A 24,607-nucleotide genomic window follows, 5' to 3' on the forward strand; every position below is an offset into this window, starting at 1 on the left:
GCGGGGCACGACGGGAGTTGTAGGCCGGAAGAGAGCGAGGAGCGAACAGCGCCCCCTTGGCGGTGGGAGGACTCGCAAAGCGTGGGGTCGTCGGGGACGTTTTGGGGGGGGCGGTGCGGGGACGGAAGGAGAGCAGTGCGCTGTGGACCGGGCTGTTTTTGAAGCTTAAAGGCTTTTATTTGTTCATCTTTACGTAAAGCGGGCGGGGAAACCCCAGCACGGTGTTGGGTTTGGGGTCTGGTGGTGTCATGGCGGTGTGGGTCCGGATAGGGTGAGGTGTGCGTACAGCAGCTCTCCCTGTGGCGTCGACACCGTCACTGCGGCTCCGGCCCCACGATGTCCCCTGCACCGCCTCCACTGACCCCAACGCCCCCCACCATACCCACAGCCTCATTGTCCCCCCCCGGCAGTCCCCCACCATCCATCCATCAACACCCCGTTACCACCCATTGCCCCTCATTGCCACCCCATTGCTCCCCATCATCCCCACATCCCCCAGCTGCCACCCATTACCACTCATTGCCACCCATTGCCCCTCACTGACACCCCATTGCCACCCCACTGTCTTCCACATCCCCCCATTGCCACCCATTTCCCCTCATTGCCACCCCATTGCTCCCCATCATCCCCCACATCCCTTCATTGCCACCCATTGCCCCCCATTGCCACCCGTTGCCACCCACTGCTCTTCATTGCCACCCATTGCTCCCCATTGCCCCCATTGCCTCCCACATCCTCCCATTGTCCACCACTGTCCACCTCACTGCCTCACCAGGACCCCCACCTGTGATCCTGGAGGCTCCAGGACCATTGGCTGATGGGCTGAAGAAGGGACAGGAACGTGGTCCCAGCATTGGGCTGCAGTGATGGGGAGGTAGAGGATGGGGAGGCATTGAGTTTGGGGGGAACTGAGGATGGCAGAGTGGGATAGAGAAGCCCCAAAGGGGTGCACAGAACAGTGGGGGTCAGCAGGGGCAGGAGGACACCCCATTCCTGCCCCACTGCTTACCTGCCCGTGCAGGGAGGAGGCAACGGGCACTGAGGCAGAGGCTGAGCAGCAGCAGCAATATTCCAGCCACGGCCATTCCCACAGCGCTGGGCAATGGGCAGCCACCTGGGGACCAGTCTGTGTCCCATCACTGCCACACAGACCTCACTGTCCCCAAGGATCCTCCCGTGGGCCCCCAACAGCCTCCATTAACACTACAATGATCCCATTGCCTTCCCTCATGCCTCCACCACAGCCACCATGGCCCCATTGACCCCCACACCACTCTCTTCTGATTCTCACCCCAGCATTGCACCATCTGCTCTGTCTCAGTTTGCCCCCATGCATCCCAGCTGGAAGGAGCCACGAAAGGGAGTCACCCCACCCTCCTTTCCCCCCTCCTCCCAGCCCTGTGCTCACCCACAGCCTCATGCAGCTCCATGCTCCTCTGGATGTGGGGCCCAGAAGCATTGAAGCGAACCTCACAGAGCCCCCCAGCTCCCCCAGGGCTGAGCAGCAGCTCTGTGCTGTTCCCCAGCCCCAGGACCTCCTGGGGACGGTCCCCCCCTGGCCTGGAGATGAGGACGGGGCCACCAGAGGCACCCACAGCACAGATTGGGCTGAGGGGGGACTGGGGGGACCAGCGGGTGGCCAGGACCTGCACCCAGCTGTGGGTCCTCCAGCTGTCTGCAGAAAGGGAGCACAGTAGGGACCCCCACACAGTGCCGGTGGGTGTGGGGGGGTCTGTTTTGGGGAGGGATGTGGGGGTCACAAGTACTGGGGGAGGTATGGGGGTCCATTTCAGTGGGGAGGACATGGATGGTGGACAAGCAATGGGGGATCTTTGGGGGCATGCTAAGTAGAGGTCCATGGGGGTCTCATCCAGTGGGGTGAGATGGGGTTTGTCACATCCAGTGAGGGCAGGGAGAGTCCCAACCAACGGAGGGATGTGGGGGTCCCAACCCATTGGAGGGCATGGGGTGGGGAGGAAGGAGGGGGCTGTGTGAGATGGGGCAGACTGAGGGGTCCCATTCAGTGCCTATGATGGGGTTCCCATCCAATGGAGTCCCCCCCACGTCTTCCTACCTCCCACCAGCAGCATGGTGCCGTTGCTGAACTTCAGCTTGGTGGCAATGAAGTTTGCACAGAGGTACAGAGCAGCGTCCTTGGGCTGAGCAGCCTGGATGTGCAGCACAGCGTAATCCTTCTGATACTCACAGGAGAACACATCCCACCTTCCATCTATGCAGTTCAGAAGCTCTCGGGGCGGCTCTCCGGGTCTGTGTCGGAACCACAGCACATTGCCTGCTCCATCCATCCACTTATCTGCCATGCATCTGACGCTCACCGCAGCCCCAGGTTCCACAAAGAGGACGGGATCCGGCTGCCACAGCTCCAGCAGCGCTGCAGGGACGGAACCGAGGTCACTGCCAGCCCCAACCCCCAGCACCCCGTGAGCATGAAGCCCCCCCAGGCCCAACACACACCCGTGCACAGCGGCAGCAGCCCCACGGCCACCAGCACTGGATTGCAGCAGGAACCCCTCGGTGCCATCGGTGCGGCGCAGCCCTTCTGCAGGGCGCTGCTCAAAGCGTTGGCCCTGGCTGCAACGCCTCCCTCCTGGCCACGTGGACACCACGTCCCCATCAGAGTCACTTTTCCCCTATAAGGGCCCACGGTGTCCCCAGGAGGGTCTCTGTGAGGATCGTGGTGTCCCCACACGGCTTGGATGTCCCCGTAAGGGATGGAGTGTCTGTGTAAGGAATATGGTGTCCCACAAAGGAATCAACGTCCCCAGAAGTGTCACAGTGGCCTCATGGGGGTTTCAGTGTCCCCATGAGAGTCTCAGTGTCCCCATGGGGGTCACAGGGTTCCCATGGGGGTCTGTGTCCCCATGTGGGTCTCAATGTCCCCGTGATGATCTCAATGTCCCCGTGAGGTTCTCAGTGTTCCCGTGTGGGTCTTAATGTCCCCATGAGGGTCTCAGTGTTCCCATGAGTTTTCTGGTGTCCCCACAAATGTTGTGGTCTCTGCAGGAGGATGATGGTGATCCCACATGGAAGTGGTGACCCCAGGAGTGCTGCAGTGTCCCTGTGAGGACAGCGGCGTCCCCATGAGGTTGGACACCCTACTCCGGGTCTGCAGGATTGCACCCCAGCTCCCAACCCTGCTGTTGCTGTGTGGGACTCACATTTGGGGGCTGAAAACACAAACATTCGTTTTTTTAGCCACTCCTGCAATGCTCGGGGCTGGAGGCGGCCCCTCAAGGACCCTCTGCCTCCCCTTTGGGATGGAGGGAGAAGGCAGTCCCAGCGCCCAGCACTGCAAACCACAGCGCGCTGCGGAGCCAAAGACCTTCTGGGGACGGCCATCCCCTCCCCACTGCCATCCTCGGGCTCTCACCAAAGTGACCTTTAAAGGACAAAGGACCGAAGGCAGTTTTGCTCCCCCAGCGCTGCCTTTGCGGTCGAGCAAAGACGATGAAATGCTGCGAACCCGACGGCCTGAGGGCAGCAAGAAGGGTGGGGGACGGCAGTGACAGGGGCTGTGTGCAGCAAACAACAGCAAGGTGCCAAAACAACAAAGAGGGGGGTGGGGGGGTGATAAAATGAGCGAGGCGAGCGCAACCGCAGCGCTGCTCCGGCTGCAGGAACCACACGGAGCCCACATGAGCTGCCCTCACCCCCCGTGGCTCCCAGCAGCCCATGTCCCTCTGCATCCCCCATCCCCCGATGTCCTGCATGGCCCATGGGCAGCATCTCAGCGTTGGAGCTGCGCTCTGCGTGTCCCCATCCATGAGCTGGGTGCAGGGAGTTTGGTCCCAAATCCTCAATCAGCCTTGGGGCTGCGCTGGGGGGGGGAGCAGTGCAGGGTTGAAGCCGTGGAGGAAGGGGCTGGGGGTGAGGGTGGGGGGGGGGGGGGAGGTACAGACAAAATACAGGGAAACAAAATCCCCCCTGTATCACCAAGCTGTGGTTCAGTTCCATTTTGCCAACGAGAGCGGAGCACGCGGCCCCCGCCAAGCACGTGGGCTGGGGGTGATGGAGTCAGAGCTGCACTGCTGTTCTCATTTCCCAACCTCTGATCCCTTACCAAAGATGCCCCCTCCCCTCTTTATGCCCCCAAATGCCACCCGGGCGCATCGTCCCATCACTGCTGTCACCTCAGCCATAACCTCGGCTGCAGGATGCAGCACAGGAAGGCTCCTCCTCTGCCCCAGCTCCCCAAATCCCCCCCTCAGAGCATTCTGCAAGAGCTGAGAGCAACCCGAAGCCGTGCAGCTTTGCTCAGCGCCATCCAAGCATGACCTGCAGCCCGGCTGATGCCATTCTGCTGCTGCTGCTGCCCGGTATGTGCTGCCCCAGCCCCACTTTCCTCTCCCTGTAGCTCTTGGCATCGGCTGAGTGGTCCAAGCAGAGGGAGGGGGGCTCACATTGATGCAATTTGCTGTAGAATTTGGTTTCTCCACCAAATCCTACCCTGTTTTCTTTTACCCTGAAATTCTCCATGCAATCTCCTGCAGTTTGAATGCGATGGCAAAATCCATTCTGATGATCCCATCCAAACCCCACCGGGCACCGCTGCCTTCCCTCCCCGCGTCCCATCCTCTGCCCCCTCACATGAGGATGACACCCCTCACCCAGTGCAGGGCAGCTCTGTAGCACCCACAGGTCTTTCTGAGCCATAAATTCCCTTTTCCCATAGGATCTATGCTCCGGGCAGCAGCCAGCATCCATCAAAAGGCTCCGAGCTGCCAAATCCCAATAAAACCCCAAAAGGCCCCGATTTGGGGCTGCCTCACTCTCAGAGCATCTCACCCCGCAGGAGCTGCTCTGGCACAGCTGCGGATCCGGCAGAGCCCAGCACAGCTTTGGGTCCGCCCTGGGCGCACAGCAGAGCTGAACTGCAGCACCGATAGTGGCTGGAATGCGAGTCGGCACCGGGCTGTGAATTGGTACCGGGAGCAGCCGGGCAGCAGATTGCAGTTCATCTACCAGAGCTCAATTTCCCCACGTTCAGATGGAAAATACTCCGGGATGAGGAGAGCAGAGGGGTTGTTTTCCCTCCACATCAGCTCTGCGCAGAAGGAGGACTCCGGCTTTTATTACTGCGCTTCCACCACTCATCCCTCTGAGTTTGGGGACGGCACCAGGTTGGTGGTGACAGGTGAGCATCGGGACATCATGGGGACAAAGCAGGCGAGGGATGAGGGCGCAGCTCTGTGCTGCAGGGCTCTGGCACTGCCACCACCACGCCACCCCTGTCCCCTCTGCCTGCAGATGCCACGGAACCCACTCTCTCCATCCTGCTGCCCGTGGATGCGGATCTGCGTGAGCCACCCTTGGCTGCCATCCCTCTGCTCTGCCACCTCTATGATGTCCCCGAGGGTTGGGACGCGGTTGGTTGGCAGCACAGCAACGGCAGCTTGGTGACGGCCACCTCCATGGACGAACGTGGCGTCCTCAGCGCCTGGAGCCTCGCCTGGCTCACAGCGGAGCGGTGGGGAGGCGCCGTGGGGTGCACAGCCACGCAGAGCAGCACAGGCAGGAGCATCAGCGTGACCACCAGCCCACCCAGCAGCACAGGTCAGCTCGCGTTGCTCTGCTCCGTCCCCTGCATGCGCGGATATAACTTTGGGTACCGCTTGGGGCAGCTTTGCTCTGCGCTCGCCGGATCCGGGGATGCGAGGCTGCAACGGATCCGAGCTCCCAACGCTTCCCATCCCGTTGCTTCAGCTCTGCAATCCGTAGCAAAATCCACCCAGCGAAGGATGAGGGGAGGGCACTGAGCCCATCGTTCCTCCCCCTCCCCAGCAGATCCCAGCCCCTATCAGCCCATCCCACCCCATCGATCTGGAACCCCCTTTTCCCCATCTCCTCGCATCCCCACGTGCTGAAATCCCTCAATGCCCTTTGGCTGCACGACCCCACACTTCTCCCCACGCTCCTCCCCTCCCCTCCCTCCGTTACGCTCAGCACGACCCCTGTGTGACCACCACAAAACTTACCCCCATCTCCCCCCCCTTCACAGCGCAGTGCCTGCAGTGGCTGCCGGCTGTTCTGCTGCCCTCAGTTCTCACCTTCACCGTCCGGCTGATGCTGCAGCTCTGCAAAAAGCCCCACGCTGGGGGTCCCGGAGCCCCACAGCCCCCCCAGCAGCGCAGACCCCCTTTGCCACCCCATAGAGCTGCAGGACGGAGCCAGGAGGTGAGCTGCCCCCCAGCCCAGGCTTTCTTTTGATTTATGGCTTTTTTTTCCCCCTCTTTTGGTCTTTATTTTTCTCTTTTTTTCCTCTTTTTTGTCCTTCTGTTTTTCTCTTTTTACTCTTTTTCCCCCTCTATTTTGCCTTTTTTTCCCTCTTTTTTTTTTTTTTTTTTTGCCATTTTCTCCTCTTTTTTTGCCCTTTTTTCTCTTTTTGTTCTTTTTTCCTCTGCTTTTTTTTTTTTGCTGCTTTTTTTTCCTTTTTTTTCCCCCTCCTTTTTCCCCCTCTTTTTTTCCTCTTTTTTCCCCCTTTATTCCTTTTTCCTTTTCCCTCTTTTCATTTTCCCTTTTTCCTCTTCTTTTGCTCTTTTTGCTTTTCCCTCTTTTCCCCCTTCTTCCTTCTTTTTTTTTTTTTGCTCTTTTTTCCTTCCTTTTCCTCTTTCTTCTTTTTCCTTCCTTCCCTCTTTTTTCTCTTTGCTTCTTTTTTGCTCTTTTTTGCTTTTCCCTTTTTGCTTTTTCTCTTCCCCTCCCCCTTTTTTTTCTCCCTCTTTTTTCTCCTTTTTTCCTCTCCCTTTTCTTTTTTCTCCCCCCCCCTTTCAACCCTTTTTGCTCCTTTTCTTTTCCCCCTTTTGCCCTTCCTGCTCTTTTTCCCCTCTCTGCCTCTTCTCCCCCCCGAGGTGCAGCTGTGTGCCCAGGGCTGCCATTGCTATGGGATGTGGGGTCCTTTCTTCCCAAGCAAAGACCCAGAGGAGCCCCCAGCCGTGTTTTAACACCTCCCCCCCCATTTTGCAGGCTGAATACACAGCAGTGGTGCTGAGATCCCCTTCCCCACCTTTGCAATGAGAAAAAAAAGCAAGACAAGGGAGACCGCAGAGAAGCTCAGGGCAATGGGAGCCCGGCTGGCAGCAGCTCTGGGGGGTCTGCAGCTCTATGGGAACTCTGCAAAAAGAAAGAAAAAAAAAAAAAAGAGGATTTGGGGGAAAAAAAAAAGGGGATTTCAGGGCTGAGTTCCCCACTGTTTGTTTCCTCACTGTGTGGGAAGAAATTCCAGCAGAAAACGCGTTCCTCTTCTGGCATCCAAAGCGAACGATGGGGGATGACAGCATCGCCGCCATGCAGGCCTCTGGAAAAACCCATTTCAGGCTTTTCTCAGCCCAAAGCGAAAGTGCTCTGGAAAAGAACTGCGCTCCCCATGCAGTGCCATTGCCCAGCACAGCCCCAGACCCCCTTCACCCCCCTAGGATCCCTATGGGGGTCCACTACGTGCTGCTTCCCAGCCCAACTTTCAGCCCATCCCCACCTCGTGCTGCCCCGCATGACAGCCATTAAATGGAAATGCTGGGAAAAATGGGAAAAGGTCCTTTTAAACCTCAGGGACGAAGCAAAGCTCCATTTCTCTCTGCCTTTTGCTCGCTGTGCAGCAGCACAGAGCTCCCATGGCACACAGTGGGGACGCTGGTGGCGCTCCCCGTCCTCAGGTCCCCTATTTCTCCTTTGCCCCAAACACTCCGCTCTGTGCTGAGCGCATCCCCCTTCCTCCCTGCTTTCCCATTCCTGAATAGGAAGCTGCTCCCAAACGTTGGGACCGAATTGTGGAGCTGTGGGAAAGCCCTGAGTGCTTCCGTGCGACTCTGAGCAGCTGCTCCTGGGGGAGAAGAAGGGAAACGAACGCATTCCAGCCTGGAAACCACGCGGGAGTGAGCAGGGCTGTGTTTAATTAAGAGAACAGAGCTTGCAAAGCAAATGGCTCCAACGTGCGGTTTCAGATCTGAGCCCCAGTGGTGCAGAGCTGCTCTCGGTGCCCATCTGAGCCTAAAAGCTGCCACAGAGCAGCGTGGAGTGGAGCTGGTGCTCAGAGTGCAGCGGATGTGGGCACGGAGAGCGGGAACCTGCAGCGCATTGGGTTTGGTGGTTGGTTGAATCTCCGTTTAAAATGGCTTTATTTTTCCACTCCCAACGTCTGCCATCGCCCCGCTCAGCCCAGCCCAAAGCCAGCGCTGTTTACAGAGCAGCAGGGAAGGGCAGGAAAGCTCTGTTTAGGAGAGAAATTCCTGCAGAAAGAACAGAAATCCCCGGGAAATGCAGTGGGAAGCGTGCTCAGCTCTGTGCCCACTGGTCCCGGTCACACCGTGTCCCCATCCCCATGTGCCCATCCCCATCCCCAATCCATCCCCATCCCCATCCCTACTTCCATCCCATTCCCCATTCCATCCCCATCCCCACCTTCATCCCATTCCCCATTCCATCCTTCTCCCCACCTCCATCCCATCCCCATCCCCATTCCATCCCCATCCCCATGTCCCCATCCCCATCCCCTTTCCATCCCCATCCCCATCCCCATTCTATCCCCATTTCATCCCCATCCCCACCTCCATCCCATCCCCATCCCCATCCCCATTCCATCCCCATCCCCATTCCATCCCCATCCCCATCCCATCACGGCTCCGGTTTTCCTCCCTGCTGTGTCCCATAGGAGCAGCTCCATCCATCCACCTCACCCCACAGTGGCTGTTTCCTCAGGAATCCTGCTAATCTCATTGTGAGCAGGACGGCCTCATTTGCCCGTGATTTTAATCTCCCTTCGAGTTTTGCTTCCTCCTATGGAAGGTGGGAAATGATGCAATGCTTCAAGCAGAGGATGGGATCGTCCACACCTTCCTGCTCCATCTGCAGCAAAGAGCCCCAGCCACAACCCAAACCGATGGTCCTGGGGGGTCCCTTACAAAACATTGCTCCCATCCTTGGCTGCCTCTCCACCTTTTGCAGATTGCTTGTAGCATTGGAGCTTTAACGCACAAAAAAGACCTAAAAGTGCACAGCTTACATAAAATGGGAATGGGGAAAATGTTGGCTTTGGCCACATTTCTTGGCTGCCCTTTGGATGCTGCTGCTGTTCTCTGTTACAATTGGGTAAGAATGAACCTCAAGGGAAGAGGCTAAAACCCAAAGCGCAGAGGGAGTGCTGGGTTCCTCCAGCCAGAAAACCTGCATGAATGCTGTAAGCAAAAATGGTGCTGGGTGGGAGGCAGCAGATCTGGAGCTCTGTGGGCTTTGTTCTCATATGGGGCACTGGCAGCAGCTGAGAGCAACCCCTGGGTGCATCCTGTGCAAGCCGTGGGCACAGAGCTCCTTCTGCATCGTGAAGCAGGGAAAGCGATGCACTCAGCCCCAAATCAAATGTGATGCCAAGGCTCTGTGCACTGCCCTATTGCCCCAAAGAAATCCCAATTTCATCAATTCCCCATCAGCACTGTTGAGCTGTAATCGTGACATCCTCAGATTGTAACGACCACAGCCCCAAGCCAGCAAAAATCCCTCGGAATCCAGCCTTGAGGCTTTGCCAGGAACCCTCCTTCCCACCCAGTCACTTCTTCTGATGAAAGCTACCAGAATCCTCCCACCAGCTCCAAAAACACAACGTTTTAACTCTTTTCTGGCTCCCCACGCTGCTGACGCAGCTCCCAGCCCCATCCTGCTGGGATTCCACCCTGCTGGAATCTGATATCAATTTTTGGCCGCGGCTGAAGTTTTGGTCGTGATGCTGTTGAGGGTGGAGGTTTGGGACGCTTGGGAGGGGAGCTGGGGTGTTTAGGGGGGGTCGGGATGCTTAGTGAGGGGGTTGGGGGCGTTTGGAGGGGGAGTTGGGATCTTTGGGTGTGGGGGGTTGGGATGTGGGGAGGTTTGGGGGGTTTGGTGGGGGGGTTTGAGGATGATAAGAGGGGGTTGGGGCCGTGTGGGAGGGTTTGGGGATGCTTGGGGGGCTGCAGGGATGCTTGGTGGTGGGATTTGAGGATACTTGGGGGTGGTTTGGGGGTGCTGGGGGGGTTGTTTGGGGATGGATGGATTTGGGGACGCTGGGATGCCTTCCCATTGCACCCCCAAACCCGGTGCAACACCGAGAGCCAGCGCAGCGCAGCGCCCATCGCCGTGCCCATCCCAATGAGGGCACAAGCATTGAGAACTGCATCTCTTTCTCATCAAACCCACTTCTCCCCACTGTGCAACGCACAGAGGTTGCTCTGGGAGCCCCCAGGATGTTCTCCATCACCTCCACCCCATGCACTCACCTCCTCTCCCCTCCTCCTGAGTCCAGCCTTGCGCTCCGTTGCCTTTTTGGAGAAGGCTCTGAACCGTCCGCCCCAGAAAGCAGAGCAGCAGCATTTTGCTTCCCCTCGTATTTCCCTCCAATATATATATATATATATTTTTTTCCTGTTTTGGTTTTTGTTTTTAGAGACGAGAGGGAAAAAAGGAACTGATGCCAATACTTCTCTGATCACCACGTGTGTGGCTGCGCAAAGAGCCTCCCCAAAAGAAGGCATTCCTCTGTGCTACGGGACTCAGATAACCTCAGCCTGCTGCTGGTCACGTTTCTTCTTTCTGATAGGGAAACTGAGGCAGGAAGCGAAACGACAGCTGGAAAACAAATAAAAGTAAAAACCCCCAAAGTGTTGAAGGGAGGGGGAACCGAATCTGAGAGCTCCGGCCCCAAATCAGCAGCTCTCAGCAGCACAGCCCACAGCCCAACCTGACCCTGCGCGGTGCGGGGGTCCCGGTGTCCCACATCCTATATCCCAGTGCGGGGGCAGCTCGTCCAACCCCCCTCAGTGTCATTTCCTGCCTCTGGGCTGCAGCTCCGGGACGTCTGAAGGAACTGAGCAGTGCGGAGCAGCGTCCGAAGGCGACGCCGGGACGTGTAGGATGATGAACTTTGCATGGGCATCACTCATCCTTCTTCATTTTACGTTGGGTAAAAAGGCATTTCTTTTTTTTTTTTTTACTTCTTCCTATTTGCTGCTTTGGGGTGGTTGTGATGCTGAGATGCTGTGCGGGGCTGAAGGGTTTTGGGGGTGTTTTCTCAGCAACTGGGGGGAGCGAAAGCAACCTGAGAGCAGCTGGGAGCTCCGGGTCACAGCAAAGCGTGTGCTCAAGGTTTGATAGATTGCAATGCTTGCTGTACTGCACTCAAATGAACACTCTGTACAGCTGAGAGCTGTAAGAGATAGAAACGGGGCGAGGGAAAAGGCAGGATTGCTCCAGCTGTGCTTTGGGAAGGCAGAACTGGAGTCAAGTTGGGCAGTGGCTGCACCCAGAGCTGCTCCTGCTTCCCAGGCAGCCAAGGAATGGAGCCGGGTGTCCTCTGAGGGGTTAAATGGGATTTTGGGATGAAAGCTCCTCGCTGTGACTCCCGTATTATTTCCCGTATTATTCTTAGCGTGGCTCCAGCGTAAATACAGCAAATAGCTTTCTCAGAATGCGTGGGGAGAAAGTGCTGGGAGTTTATCCAACTGGAGCCAAAAGGAGCACAGCTTTTCCCATGGCCATAGGATGTCGGCTGGGTGGGTATGAAGCGACACGGAGCTCCGAAAACCAGAGATTGATGGGATGTGAGCAGCTTTAGAGGCAGGGAAATGGGATTCGGAGTCGTCATGCTCCCTAACGGTGGGGTGTGACGCTGAGAACCATTGGATCCAGGCTGGGGAGGTTGTAGGGCAGAGAGGGGCACCCATGGGTGCTACCAGCCCCGATGCAACCTTAACGTGATGGGGTCAAACTGTCCGTTCCCAATTGGCTCCCTGTATACAAAAGTCCGATGTGGAGAAGTGAAACGAGCGGGGGCTTCCCGTGGTTTGGACTGAGCTGTGTGTGCGTCCATTTATAGCGGCTTGGCAGGGAGGAAATGCCAGGTGAGCGCTCGCAGCACCCCGAGGGCACCCAGGATGGATGTGGGCACTGGGGATGAGCCCCACAGCCCCCGTTACTCCGCTCCTTTCCTGCAAATCCGTCCCTAAAATACAGGAAAACGCGACGCGGCGGCCGGCCCGTAACTTGATATCTTTTGTTCCACGACCTTGATTTAATTACGGACCAGATTGGGAATCCGTTACTCCCACGGGGGGGGGGAGAAGCAACTTTTGCACAAAGAGCCAATAAATCAGCGAAACCATTCCCGCAAAACCACATCCCACAGGGCTCTGTGCAGGGGGGGGAAGGCAAAGCGGTTCTTTTTTTGTGTTTTTTTTTTTAGGAAATGCTGAGATAGGAGACGAGGAAATGACCAAGTTTTTATACGACTACGCATCTCACTACAGTAAGCAATCTTTGTTTTGGGCTAATTTTGTGCAAATTGAGCGATGAAAGCGAGGTGGGGTGGGGGGGCTGGGGTAGGAAAGAGGATTCAAAGGCCAATCCAGAGCTGTTTTGCTGGAGCTGCTCTGGCCCCAGCAGTTCTCAGCATCACCTGAGATTGCATCCCGCCAAGCCAATGGGGTTACATTGGATGTTGATGCAAAATGGGCTCACGGGGCTGTGCTTTCGTTCCAGGTGATTACCTATATGCCACTGCAGACTACTATTATGACAACACCACGCTAATGCCCACAGTGTACACGGTGCTCACATACTATGAAGGTGAGGTAAGTCAGACTTCCTCTTTGTATTTCTGAAAAAAAGTAGAAAGGGTTCTTCCGCTGCAGTGAGAAATGGGTTGAAATGTTGACTTGCAACTGTTGGACAACACAGAAGTGTTTGGGCAGAGGGCATCCATGCTGCAGCTGTGATGTGCTGTCGCAGAGCGGGCTGTGATTCTTCCTGAACGCCCCTGTGAGCACCATATTGCTTGGGAGAAGGGATTTGGGAAAGATGGTGGTGCTCCTCCAAGTTCTAAGCAAACTGAAGGCCTTTGCTTTGCTAAGCTTCTGACAGCGAGAGTCCCCCGAGGGATGCTCCCAATGGGGATTGTCCCAACTGGGCTGATCCCAATGGAAATGATCCCAACTGGGACGTTCCCAATGCAGATTGCCCCAACTGGGACGATCCCAATGGGCATTATCCCAACTGGGATGATCCTGATGGAAATTGCCCCAACTGGGATGCTCCCAATGGAAACTGCCCCAACTGGGATGATCCCAATGGAAACTGCCCCAACTGGGATGCTCCCAATGGAGATTGCCCCAACTGGGACGATCCCAATGCAAATTGCCCCAACTGGGATGCTCCCAATGGAGATTGCCCCAACTGGGATGATCCCAATGGAAATTGCCCCAACTGGGATGCTCCCAATGGAGATTGCCCCAACTGGGATGCTCCCAATGCAAATTGCCCCAACTGGGATGCTTCCAATAGTGATCATCTCAATTGAGATGCTCCCAGCTCCCCACAGGAACACTCCCAACAGGGATTATCCCAACAAAGATACTCCTGGGCACATTTATTTTCCCCAAGGCCTAAGCAAGGGGACAGCATGAAGGCAGAGCAGTTGGGCAGGGCATGAATTCTGCCACCGCACAACACAGCTCCAAACCATGCTGGTTTTGACCCATTCCTTTTCATTGACTTCCCAGGAGTATTTGGACGCGGAGGGATTACCCCTGCAGTGCCATCTGCCTCTGCTCCTCCTCCTCAGCTTCCTGCACCTCCTGCTATGATGCACCAAAGGTACAAAGCCAAGCACTCACTCCAAGCACCCCTTTAAGCCAGCGAAACGCAATTCTCTCCGAAGCAGCAGCGCTCTGAAGCACCTTTCCACAACCATCAGACCTCTGGGCACCCGGCTCTGCGCTAACGACAGCCAAAGAAGCGTGAATCAGCACAGGAACTGTGTAAAAACCAAAAGCCAAAGGGACTTTTAGGGTGTTTCCCAAAGCACCCAGCCATCCCACACTCTGCATGCAGCCTCCAGCGTGGGGAACTCCACGACCCCGGAGCCCAAACCCTGTTGGCATCCAGGTGTGCTCTGAATTCCCCCACGGCCTCGAGTCCATCCAACGCACAATGGGAGGACATGGGAATCACTTCCTAACCTCTTCCCCTCTTTGCAGACACGACGGCTGAGACGAAGAAAAGAACACCGTCACTGCATTGGAAGCTACATCCTCTGCACGAAGCAGTCATCTCTGTTTTTAGTACGGCTGTGATTTTATACACAGATTTTTTTTCCCCCCCGGCAGATGGATGATGCCATCCCGAGCCATAAAAGCTGTGCAAACACTGAGGAGCTTTGTAATGACTAGCTTCTTTCCTACTTCCTATTATTCTGTTGTAAATATGAACTCCTGCCAATAAAGTGACTAACAATTGACTTTCTGTCTCAGTTGTGTGTGACAGCGTGGAAGCACACTGCTGATTGCAATGCCTGCACGGAAAGCACAGCACTGTTATCCTGATGGGGCGAACCTGCCCAGCCCCACTTCTGTCTCTAAGCAGCAAAGTCTCAGCAGCTTTGGGGCTTGGAGCAGATTTTTGCCATTTCCCAGCTCTGTACATCGTTAGACGTTAATGGAGATGCTTTGGTACAGCCCAAAGGATGGTTGTCCTGAGATGCCAGGAGTCAGCACTGTGAGGTTTAATAGGAATTACAGAAATCAGAGAGATGGGAGAAATCAAAGCTCAGGTTGGAGGGGACCTCAGAGGTCAGCTGGTCCAATCTATTGTGATAAAAGCACATCCCATAGCAGAGCATCCAACACTTTGTGTATCCAAACCTTAAATTCTCCAGTATTAGTTTCCACCATGTCCCTGGGGAGTTGTTGCAGCGTCTGCATGTTACCATAGTGACAAAATTGTCCTCTTGGGACCAACTGGAATCTCCTCCAGTGCCACTGGTGCCCATTTCCCCATTTTTTGTGCATGGTTCCTCATAAATGAGGAGCGTCCGACTCCTTTGCAGACAGACATCAAATACTGGGACACACAGATGAGGTCTCCTGAGCCTTTTCTCCAGGCTGAACAAGTCCAGCCCCTCACCAGCCCTTGGAGCATCCCACGGTTCTGCTTTGAATCCTCTCCAGCCCATCTCCAGCCTTTCTGAATGGCAAAAAGCGAGACCAGCATTCCAAGTATGGTGCAAAGAGCACAGAGCAGAGCAGGATATTTCTTACTTTGCTGATGCCACTGGCACTGCCTTGGCTTGCAGCGACTGATAGCACAGCTTCCCCTCCAGAGGGTGAATGATCAGCCAACACCAGCAGAGCAGTGGTGTGCAGCTACTGCAGAAGCTCCATAACGTTCCTCCCTTGGACCTTTAAAGATCATAGAAGCACGGAAATACAGAAGGGGTTGGGTTGGAGGGCGCTGTAAAGACAACAGAACCACGGAATCGCAGCACAGTTGGGTTGGAAGAGATCTGGAAGATCACAGATCCATGGAGTCACAGAACGGTTGGGTTGGAACGGGCCTTAGAGACCACGGAACCACGGACATCAGAAGGGGTTGGGCTGCAAGGGACCTTAAATTCTTTACTCAGAGGGCAGTGAGGCCCTGGCGCTGCTGCACAGAGCAGTGTGGGTGTCCCACCCATGGAGGTGTCCCCAAGAACAGTGGGGAGGTCCTGGTGGGCCTCCAGGGGTCCCCCAGAACAAGTAGGGCCACGTGGAGGACCGCTGACCATAGAGAGCGGCAGGGCAGAGAGGCTCCAACGGGAGGAAAGGGACTTCCGGGTGGCCGGGATGGACGGGTGCGGCTATAAAGGGCGTGGCCATGCAAATATATTGCAGCGCTGCACCAATCAGACGCACCCGGGAGCACGAAAGGACCGCTGGGAGGGCCAAGCGGGTGCGTTCTCGGCTCAGTGCGGAGAGGAAAACGGTTCAAAAGAAGTGCCGAAGCGATGGGGGAAGAGTGCTCGGGTGTTTAGTTGTGCTGGGGGTGTCACGGGGTCTGGTGCTCTCCATGCTCAGCAATGCTTTGTTGGGCAATGTACACAGTAAAACCAAGGGAAGCATCTGTTTGCTGCAACGTGGACGGGTCAGGTTGGGGGAAGGACGTGGGGACACACATTCTGCTCGCTTCCTGGGTGCTCTTGCAGGGACAGCCTCAAACATCCTCTCCTGGAGCACGACTGATGCAGATGCTTCCATGGGCGTTTGGTGTTCCATTCCTTTTGGCTCTCTGCTGTGTGCAGTGAGGACATGGACAACAACCACCCCCAGCAATAGGATCCCCAGCGCTGCCAGCAGCAGCAGCACTTTGACAGGGCTGCAGAAGAGTGAGGAGACACTTGGCAAACAAACCAACCCTCACGGACTTCAGAGCTGAGCGCGTTCTGCCCAACTCCTGCACCCAGCTGCTCAGATTCTGCCTTTCTCCCAGCTGCTGCCATCAGGACATCGCCAGGTTCTGGTGGCAGCAGCTGGAAGGACACACGAAGAGGTGTAAAATCCAAGATCCAAGACCTAGCTGAAGGCAGCCTTGCCCATTGCAGGGGTTGGAATGAGGTGTCCTTTAGGAAGATGTACTTTGCAGAGATACGGAAACAAGAAGCCCCTTCCCCCAAAGCTCAGCCCACAAAGCCAACAGTTCTGCCTCCCATATGCACGGGGCTGTTTGTCCCAGGACAGCACAGAGCAGTTCTCAGCACTCACCATAGGAGATGCTCAGGGTGATGGAGTTGCTGGACATGGAGCCGGGGCTCTGGCATTCATATTTTTTTTGCCCCCTCCATCCAGAGGAATGGGATTGTGATGGACCCTTCTCATGTAAGGCTTTTGCTGCCCTCCCTCCCCACTGTTTTGGGCTCCATCCACATCCAGCCCCTGAGGTCACACACATTATTTCTTTGGACTTTTTTTTTTTAGCCATCCCAGAAGGAGATTCTAGGCTGACACCAATGGAAAGAAACCCACTTTTCAAGTGGAGAAAAGTCTTCAAAGGTCACAGAGGGGGAAGAAGCTCTACTGCAGGGTCAGGATCTTTGTCTTTCGTCAATGTTTGCTACTTACAAAGATGAACCTCCGTGGGGATATGGAGGTGGCTGCTAGCAAACGTGCATCATCAACATGAAAACATGAAAAAACAGGGGCATTTGCAGAAGATTTCTGTAAGGTAAGAACTCAGAACATCGACCTACTGTTGTTTTTCCTTTGTCCATATATTTGAAAGACAAGCCACACTTCTCAAACGAAATATCAACACAAGGTTCCAAACCACTGCCTGACCACCGGATTTCTACTGGAAACACAGCAGTTTTCTTAAAGCATCAGACAGGTCCAACAAGCAGAACTGGGGGGAACAAACAGGGTTAAAACATCAAAGCACCCAGGAGCTACCGAAAAGAACGAGGGAAGGGGAACATGGTGGAGGAAACGCACCTTGGATGGGAGCACGCGAGCACTGCGAGCGTCAGCGGCCGAGACGCCGCCGTGAAAAGTCATCATCTCCCGCCTGAAGCCTTCTGGGGTGTCGTAAAGGAGCAGGATGGGGATTTATGGAGGAATACACGTAAAATAAAAGAGACACCTGCCTGGAGATCATCTCTGCCGGGACTCGAACCCGGAACCTCTGGATTAGAAGTCCAGCGCGCTCGTCCATTGCGCCACAGAGACCTCACCGTGAGCACAGCAGCGGCACCAGAACTGAAAAATCCCGCACCCCGCATCACTGGGGGGGTCCCCACACCCCACTCCCACCCCACGGCACCGAGACGGCACGAAAACCTGGCGCCCAGATCCATCTCCCTTGCAACCCGACATCTCAGCATCCCTTCCTCCCAGTCGGATGGGCGATAATCCCGGGTATGATCCATATCTCGCTCGGCAGCGGGGATGCAGCAAAAACCTGGAGGTAGGATTGTGTCTGCATCCCTGGCAACCTCTCCGCAGCATCTGTGGCTCAGCTGAGGGCAGAGCTAAATCCTGGAGCAGAGTGAATCGCTGCTTCTCCCAGAGCATCGTCGCAGCATCCTCATCGCAGGGGAAAAGATGAAAGAAGATTCCGCTTACGAAGCCAAACAGTGACAATAAGGAAGAAAGCTCTGCTTGTCACGGTGAAGAACAAAGAAACCTGCGGTTTAAGCAGAGAAATAAAAGAAAATGCAGCCATCGTCTTTTATTTTAAGCAAGCTGTCAATCGAGGGTGTTTAATTCTTCTCTAAGTGTATCTTCTGTCAGAAAAAATGCAGGTGTCGAAACATGAGGAAAACCTTTTGCATCCTCCGAGCCACTACACAGCAGGTGAAGCTCTGCTTCCTTGCTGCGATGACCCACATCCTGCATTTCTAAACCCCACAGTTTCTGGAGCAACGCTTACTCCCAAAAAGAGGGAGAAATCGGGCTGTGAGGCGATGCGGCGCCTCAGCAGAAACGCAGCGCCAGCCGTCTCAGTGCTTCCCAGGTGAAACTGAAGCACTGGGTTCCACCCTTGGTGGTTTGTAGGAGGGTTTTCCATTGTCCTGACGCCTGCTTTTCAGTGGGTAAGTGGGTTTTTAATGGGCGCTGAGGGTTTGTGCTCTGCAGAACATCAGTAGGGCGAGTGGGAAATCGGAACCAGAGTTTTTTTCCTTCCTCTTTGCTCTGCTTTTCCTTGGAAGAAAGCTGCAAAGAGAGGAGAGGAAGACGAGGGTTGAACTTCTATCAGACAAAACCCTTTCTGCTGCAAGTGGTGTCCAGAGAATCAACAGCCCTTGAGATAAATGGCTGCGTGAACCAACTGCAGCGCCACAACCCCACCTCCACCTTGAGAATGCATGAAGAAAACGCCTACAGGCAGGGTGAACAAGGGCTGAGCTTAAAGGCTGCCACCTCATAAATCTCTGACCAAGTCAAAAAGAGCTGAGGTTGAGCAGAAAAGAAGAAACAAATTTCACACAGCTTGTGATCGCACCGCGTTTCATGTTGGAACCAACCAACTTTGGGAGGTGACAGCCTCACAGGTCAGGGGATGGGGACAGGGAGGAATCTGCCCTTCTAGCCTTCCCCAAGCTGTTGGCTGTCCCTCTGTTACTTCCAAATGCAACAAACCTGACAAGAAGAGTTTGGAGCAACCAGCACACCTGCAGGTCAACCATTTTTGATGCCAAGAATGCCAACAGAGCCATTAGTAGGAGAAGATGAGAATGAGATTCCATCAGCTGCTTTGAGACCAAAGCCACATCTCCATTTAGATGAAGAGATGAGGTTGTCCAACATGAGTTACAATGCTGTCAGGTGTTTACAACATGTCCCCAGTGCTCAAAAATGTTACGAGGATGAAAGAGCTGCAAACAAAGTGCAAATCATCCCCCAGCTCGGCCCCGGTTTGCTGTAAATGGAAGAATGCACACCGTGTGCAATGATACCAGGGAGCCAAAATAAACCAAAATAACTGCCCACCTTATAGACAGCTCCAAATTTCTCCAAATCCTTCCGACTTGCTGCCTATTTTCTTTTTTCCTAACCGTAATGATTTATTTGCCTTCCTTCTCTCGCCAACCATTGAACGCCCCAAGCACAGCCGCTTGGTTTGGCCGCCACGTCCTCAAAACTGCAATGTCTTTGTGTCTAAAAGGCACTGCACCAGCAACCCCTGCATTTGGCTCCCCTTCGTCGTCAACGTCTCATTATGAGACAGAGCCAGAAGTCACCAAGCTGGCGATAAAGAAAGACTCCAAGCAGAAACCCCCACATCCAAACCCCTTCGCCTGCAGAGCAGAGCTCAGAGATGTGCTCCCCAACCCCCCTTGAGCCTGCTGTGCAGGTGGAGCAGGATTTGGAAGCATTACTGGGGTATCCAACGCAAGGTTACCACCTCCAGCAATGCAACCCGAGGACAGGGGACGTTTCCTGGAGGACAACGGGGGTCTGGTTGGCACCATCCCTGCTGCCTTGGCATAGCTGAGGGAAAAAGATAAACCTGAGCCTGGGTGGGACAGCACAGAGCTCAGCAGCTGTTGGAGATGGGGTTGCCCAGCTTTCCTCTATTGGTTGGTGGTCCTGCAGAGCATGAGCTGAGGAGCTGCAACCTTTCAGGCCTCAGGACTGGGAACACAAGAATCAAGGATAAAACTCCCCTTCTCCGCCCCACAAGGGCTTTCCAAAGTTTAATGTTATGCCCTGAGTGATGACAAGGCACAGCTTGAGCGTGTTTGGGGCTCACAGCATCCTCTCTGCACGCGTTCCTCAGCATGCCTGATCACATGAACACTCCAAGTCTGCCAGAATGCATCCAAACCTGCACCCCACCATCACCCAAGCACAGCTGTACAGTTCTAGGCACATTCATGCCAACCTCATGGGCAAGACGGTGTTTCTGAGCACCCCTGCTGCTCTGCAGCAATGGCAACTTGGTTCTGAAGCAGCCAGAAAGCAAAAAGTCCCTCTGCCTTTGCTCCTTGCAGAAGAGCAGCATCAGCAATCTCTGCGTGCCACCGACGCCGTGTGATCCACAACCACCTCTGCCTAGGATGGAGATTGATGCCTCCAGGAGGACAGAGCCGTTTATGATTCATAAATTCAGGGCACATTTTGAAGGCAGCTGTGAGGAGCTGGCATCTCTCCTCCAAGGAATACGGATCAGCCTCAGCACCGTGTCCTCCCCACGTCACATTTTAGCACGTTTTCTCTCCAAATCAACCTTTCCAGCAGCACCTCCCGCCTCGTCCCCAGCCCCACGTGCAGCAGGAAGGGCTGTGCCTCAGTTTCCCATCCCCACTTGGCTGTGTGGGCTCAGCCTGCCCGCCCCCCCGGCGTCCCCACCGTCCCCAACCCATCGCGGTCGATGCTCCAGCTCTTCCCAAAGGGTTTCCCCATCACTCACTCGCTCTCAGCCCGATGCTCTCAGTTCCGCCGTCTCCTCCCAACACTTCGGGACTTTCTCCCGTGTTTCAGGAAAATGAAAGTAGAAAAGAAAAACAAGTTTTTTTTCTTCTTTTTTTTCCACCTCCGGGCTCCCCAAACCCTTTCCCCATCCTCTCCCCTTCTCCCTCCAACTTTTGCCCCATTTCTCCCCCCGCTCTTTCTGCCTTTTCTCCGGTATTCCACCCCCCTCTCCCTCTCCGTCCCGTCTCCCTTTGTCCCCTCTCGTCCTGCCCTTTCCGCCCGGGGGGGGTGGCCCCAGAGTTTCCATGGGGATGGAGGCGGTGGTTGCAGGAAAAACACAAAGACGATGGGGGGGGAGAGGGGGAAGGGGAGGGGGCAGCGGGGATGCGGCTCAAAGAGCCGTGTGGGCTCGGGGGGCACCGCGATCCTACAACTGCGACCCCACTTCTTGCTTTAATTCATGCTTCTGGCCTCGTGCTCCTTTCTTTCTGAAGGAACACTAACGGGCCCTATAGGAAAAGGAAAGAAAAAGTTGTTAGAAGTAACCAGAAATACGTGGCTGTTCCGGATCTGCTCCTCCATGCTTACATCAGAGGTTGGGGAGGGTGAGAGATGTGGTTTGGGTCACGCAGAGCAAGCAAAGAGCATCGAAGGGCTGTCCGACCTCATGGGCATCTCCATCAGCACGTCCAGATCGACTCCGTCCCATGGGAAATCATGGGCTGCCACCCAACGGATGTCACCCAAAGGGGTGCTGCTGCCACCCAACGGGATGCCACTGTTGAAGCACAGAATCTTTTGAGTTGGAAGCGACCCTTAAAGGGCCCAACCCCTCAGCAAAGAACAGGGAAACCCAGAGCTCCATCGGGTGCTCAGAGCCCCATCCAGCCCAACGTTGGGCATCTCCAGGGATGGGGCACCTTCACCGACCTGGGGAACCTGTGCCAGTGCCTCACTGCCACGACTGCAATCAACTTTTTCCATCCATCCAGTCTAAATTTTCCTCCCCGAAACCATTCCCACTTGTCCTATCACACAGACCCTGCTGAGGAGTCCGTCCTGCTCTCTGTCACAGCCCCCAACAGGGCACTGCCACCACCACCCAATGGGGACACCGGGGTGATTCAAGTGTCACCAGTTCCTGAAGCAAAGAGGAAAGTTTGGGTGAAGCCAATGTTTCCGGAGGCTGAGCAGGGTTCACAGCCACAACCAATCCACGTCACACCTCCCTCATGCATATTAACTATTTTATCTCCCAATGCTGATCAGTTGTATCAACCTGCGTGTGTTTGCAAAGGTGTTCAGCTCTATTTTCCCCTCACCTGTCTGCAGTCTGCTCATCCCACCCATCCTCTGTCCTTGCCTGCAGTGGCTTTGCTTCTTGCCACGTTCCTTTGGCTCTCCTCTCATGCACCTGACAGGGAGGCACTGCTGTAGGAGGTGGATCTGAATTACAGCCTGCAAGGTTACAGCCTGTCACAGAAGGGCTTTTAATCTGGAAAGGCACAAGATTCATGTCAGGACACCAGAATGCATTAAAAACCATTAAAAATCAAACAAGTTGTAATTATAAGACGACAATCATTGATTTTACACTTAATTCTAACAGCGTGCCACAGTTGTTAGCTTTAATCTGTTAGGATTTCACTTTTCCATTAATTAGCCAAACAAAACTAGGCTAACTGCTCATAAGACTCATGGAGAGCACAGAGACTGGAGGGCATTGGAGAGGATGGATCCCTTCCCTCCTTTGCACTCCGAGGTCTTATCTCACATTATCTCTTACACCAACGTGATGCTGCTGTAGGAGAGCTCGTGAGTAGGGCTGAACTCTACAGGTAGAACTCTACTGGTAGAACTCTACTGGTAGAACTCCATAGGAGCATGGAAGGGAGGTTGGATGGAAGAAGCTCTTCTGAACTGGACCAATCCCCCTGTGCTGCAGCAGTGCTTTCCCGAATAGAATTTTGCTGGTTCAGTTTGCCTGGCTAAAAACCACAAAAAAGTAGCATCTGCTTTGCGTAGGATTGGGCCAAATGATTCCTCAGAGCAAAGCAGGCTGCATGACGGTGCTACAGAAGGGCAGACCTCCATCTAGGAAACGACTGGAGGAAGAAGGGGACTGCAAACTTTATGTGGGCTTTACCTCTGACATGAATCTCCGTACATGAAGCTCGTTGCTGCAGGGTGGAATCTGAAGACCTTTAAATTCCAGCCCTGGGTATTTATCTGGGGGGAATGAAGTGGATGCGGTCTTTCTTGTGCAGGCTGGGAGCAAGAAAAGAGGGGAAAACCTGCTATCTGATGAGGGAAATGGCTTTGGAGGAATGCTGATTTTAGGCTCTAAATACTGAAGTCACGAAGACCCGAAGGAGAGCACTTCCAGAATTCTAAAGGCTCCTTCCCAACGCCGTGCACTGTGCTTCAGCTGCTGTGTTCCTACAGATTCCCACTTGGTGCCACTGTTGTTCTGTATTTGTCCCCAGTAGCAGAGCAGCAGAGCGGGGAGCTCAGGAGGGGCAGGAGAGGGGGGTCAGGACAAGGCAAGCACAGTTCAGCAAAGCAGAACGGGGCTGGAGGACTCCAGAGAGCACTGCAGAGATTTCCTGCAGCAAGACCCTTCTTCTTGCAATTCAGGCAGGGACTCATTGCCATGGCTGAGCAGAAATGGGGAATCCTGAGCCCGTGGGGAGGTGGTGTGGGGACCCTGCTGAGGCTTTAGGGCTCTTGGTGCCTTTTTTTCCCCCTTTTTTTGAAGGTTTTTCTAAATTTCCCATTCTTATTCAGAGGATCCCCAGCTACCGGCGCGTGGTGCTACACAGATGTGATTTGATTTCATCCCCAAAGCGTCCTGAGATGCTGCTTGTCTCTGCTGAACGGTTGGCTTAGCAGAGAAGGACCGAGGCTCAGGAGGAAGCAGTGAGCTCCTGCAGCCAGGAGAGCTTCCTTGGCCACGGTGGCGATGGGCTGATGGTTGGAACTGATGGTCCGTGCCGCTCTGCTCCAACCTGAATGGCTCTGCGATTGCCCCAGGTGTTGCTGCTGCACCGCTGGCTCCATCCTGCTCTCCTCTCCATCTGCTCACAGCGAAAGCTCATCACTGGGAAAGATCCGTGTGTATGCGGAGGTCCCTTCGGGGGCTGATGGTGTCAATAAGGCCTGAAAGAAGTTTGCACCGGGTGTCATCAGAGCTGCCGTCTCACGGAGCTGAACTTGCAGTCGTATGGCCGTCATAACGAGGTGCTGGATATTAACTGATGGCTTTTTGGCCTCTGGCCCAGTGAATGTTACAACAGAACAAATAGAGCCATCAGATCTTCCCCCCACAGCCCTCCTAAACCGCAGCCCGGGCTTTGCGTGGCTCCTGCTTTACAGGGGATGTAGGATTTCATTACCTTGCTTCCTCCTAAAGAGATGTTTTCAGCCCCCTAAGATTTTCCGGATCTTTACTGACAGTTTAAGCACCTGCAGCCAATGAGAAACGCAGAGCCACTGCGAGGATTCCTTTTCTTTTTGATGTATATCTCTGTATAAAACCCAATCACACCGCCAGCGCTGCTCGGCTGTAGAGCTTCTCATTGATATTTGAGCTTCCCAAACAGCAGCCCATCCTTCACAGCTTATTAACAGCCACTGCTGCCAACTTCTCCCATTTGGAAAAAAAAGAAGAAAAAAAAAGCCCACACATGAATTCTGGTTGTCCTGCAAGGCAATTGTGTGGCTTCTATGGCATTTCTCCTGGACTGAGCTCGTTAAGCGTTGTGATAATTTTCATCGTCTACGCACAGCTGATCAATCTGGCCTTTAATTGTTATGAGCTGCCTCCATCTCTGTGAGTTACAGAGACTGATGGAAAGTTTGGACAAGGCAAGCAGGGCTGCTCAGCAATGGATGAAGGTCTTTGAGGT

At 54.6% G+C, this 24,607-nt stretch overlaps 2 protein-coding genes and 1 non-coding gene across 11 annotated transcripts; 1 reads left to right on the forward strand and 2 right to left on the reverse strand.

Annotated features, from left to right (window-relative positions):
* Positions 1-178: 178 nt before the first annotated feature.
* LOC128092047 (uncharacterized) lies at positions 179-21,828 on the reverse strand. 9 transcript variants are annotated; one of them, XM_052705491.1, is made up of 6 exons: positions 2,476-3,335; positions 2,075-2,392; positions 1,409-1,675; positions 1,010-1,114; positions 785-858; positions 179-297 (listed from the first exon to the last, which is right to left on the reverse strand). In XM_052705491.1, exons 1-6 carry the CDS (start codon positions 2,633-2,635, stop codon positions 247-249), a joined length of 975 nt encoding a protein of 324 aa, XP_052561451.1. In that variant the 5' UTR covers positions 2,636-3,335; the 3' UTR covers positions 179-246. The 9 variants fall into 9 exon arrangements, 1 of the variants encoding a protein (XP_052561451.1); XR_008211622.1 differs by lacking the exons at positions 179-297; positions 785-858; positions 1,010-1,114; ... (1 more) ...; positions 2,075-2,392; positions 2,476-3,335 and adding exons at positions 7,058-7,128; positions 7,221-8,240; positions 8,688-8,856; ... (1 more) ...; positions 10,458-10,605; positions 10,718-10,816; XR_008211623.1 differs by lacking the exons at positions 179-297; positions 785-858; positions 1,010-1,114; ... (1 more) ...; positions 2,075-2,392; positions 2,476-3,335 and adding exons at positions 7,058-7,128; positions 7,221-8,240; positions 8,688-8,856; ... (1 more) ...; positions 10,458-10,605; positions 10,723-10,803.
* On the forward strand, positions 4,042-7,089 carry LOC128092048 (tyrosine-protein kinase receptor TYRO3-like). Its single transcript, XM_052705493.1, has 5 exons — positions 4,042-4,337; positions 4,814-5,155; positions 5,269-5,574; positions 6,020-6,195; positions 6,982-7,089. The coding sequence occupies exons 1-5, from the start codon at positions 4,292-4,294 to the stop codon at positions 7,030-7,032; spliced, it is 921 nt and encodes a 306-aa protein (XP_052561453.1). The 5' UTR covers positions 4,042-4,291; the 3' UTR covers positions 7,033-7,089.
* On the reverse strand, positions 17,437-17,510 carry TRNAR-UCU (transfer RNA arginine (anticodon UCU)). The gene has a single exon. It is a non-coding gene; the product is annotated as a tRNA-Arg (tRNA).
* Positions 21,829-24,607: the final 2,779 nt, after the last annotated feature.

Source organism: Tympanuchus pallidicinctus, unplaced genomic scaffold (assembly GCF_026119805.1).
Source record: "Tympanuchus pallidicinctus isolate F22 unplaced genomic scaffold, pur_lepc_1.0 scaffold59, whole genome shotgun sequence".
NCBI lineage: Eukaryota > Metazoa > Chordata > Aves > Galliformes > Phasianidae > Tympanuchus > Tympanuchus pallidicinctus.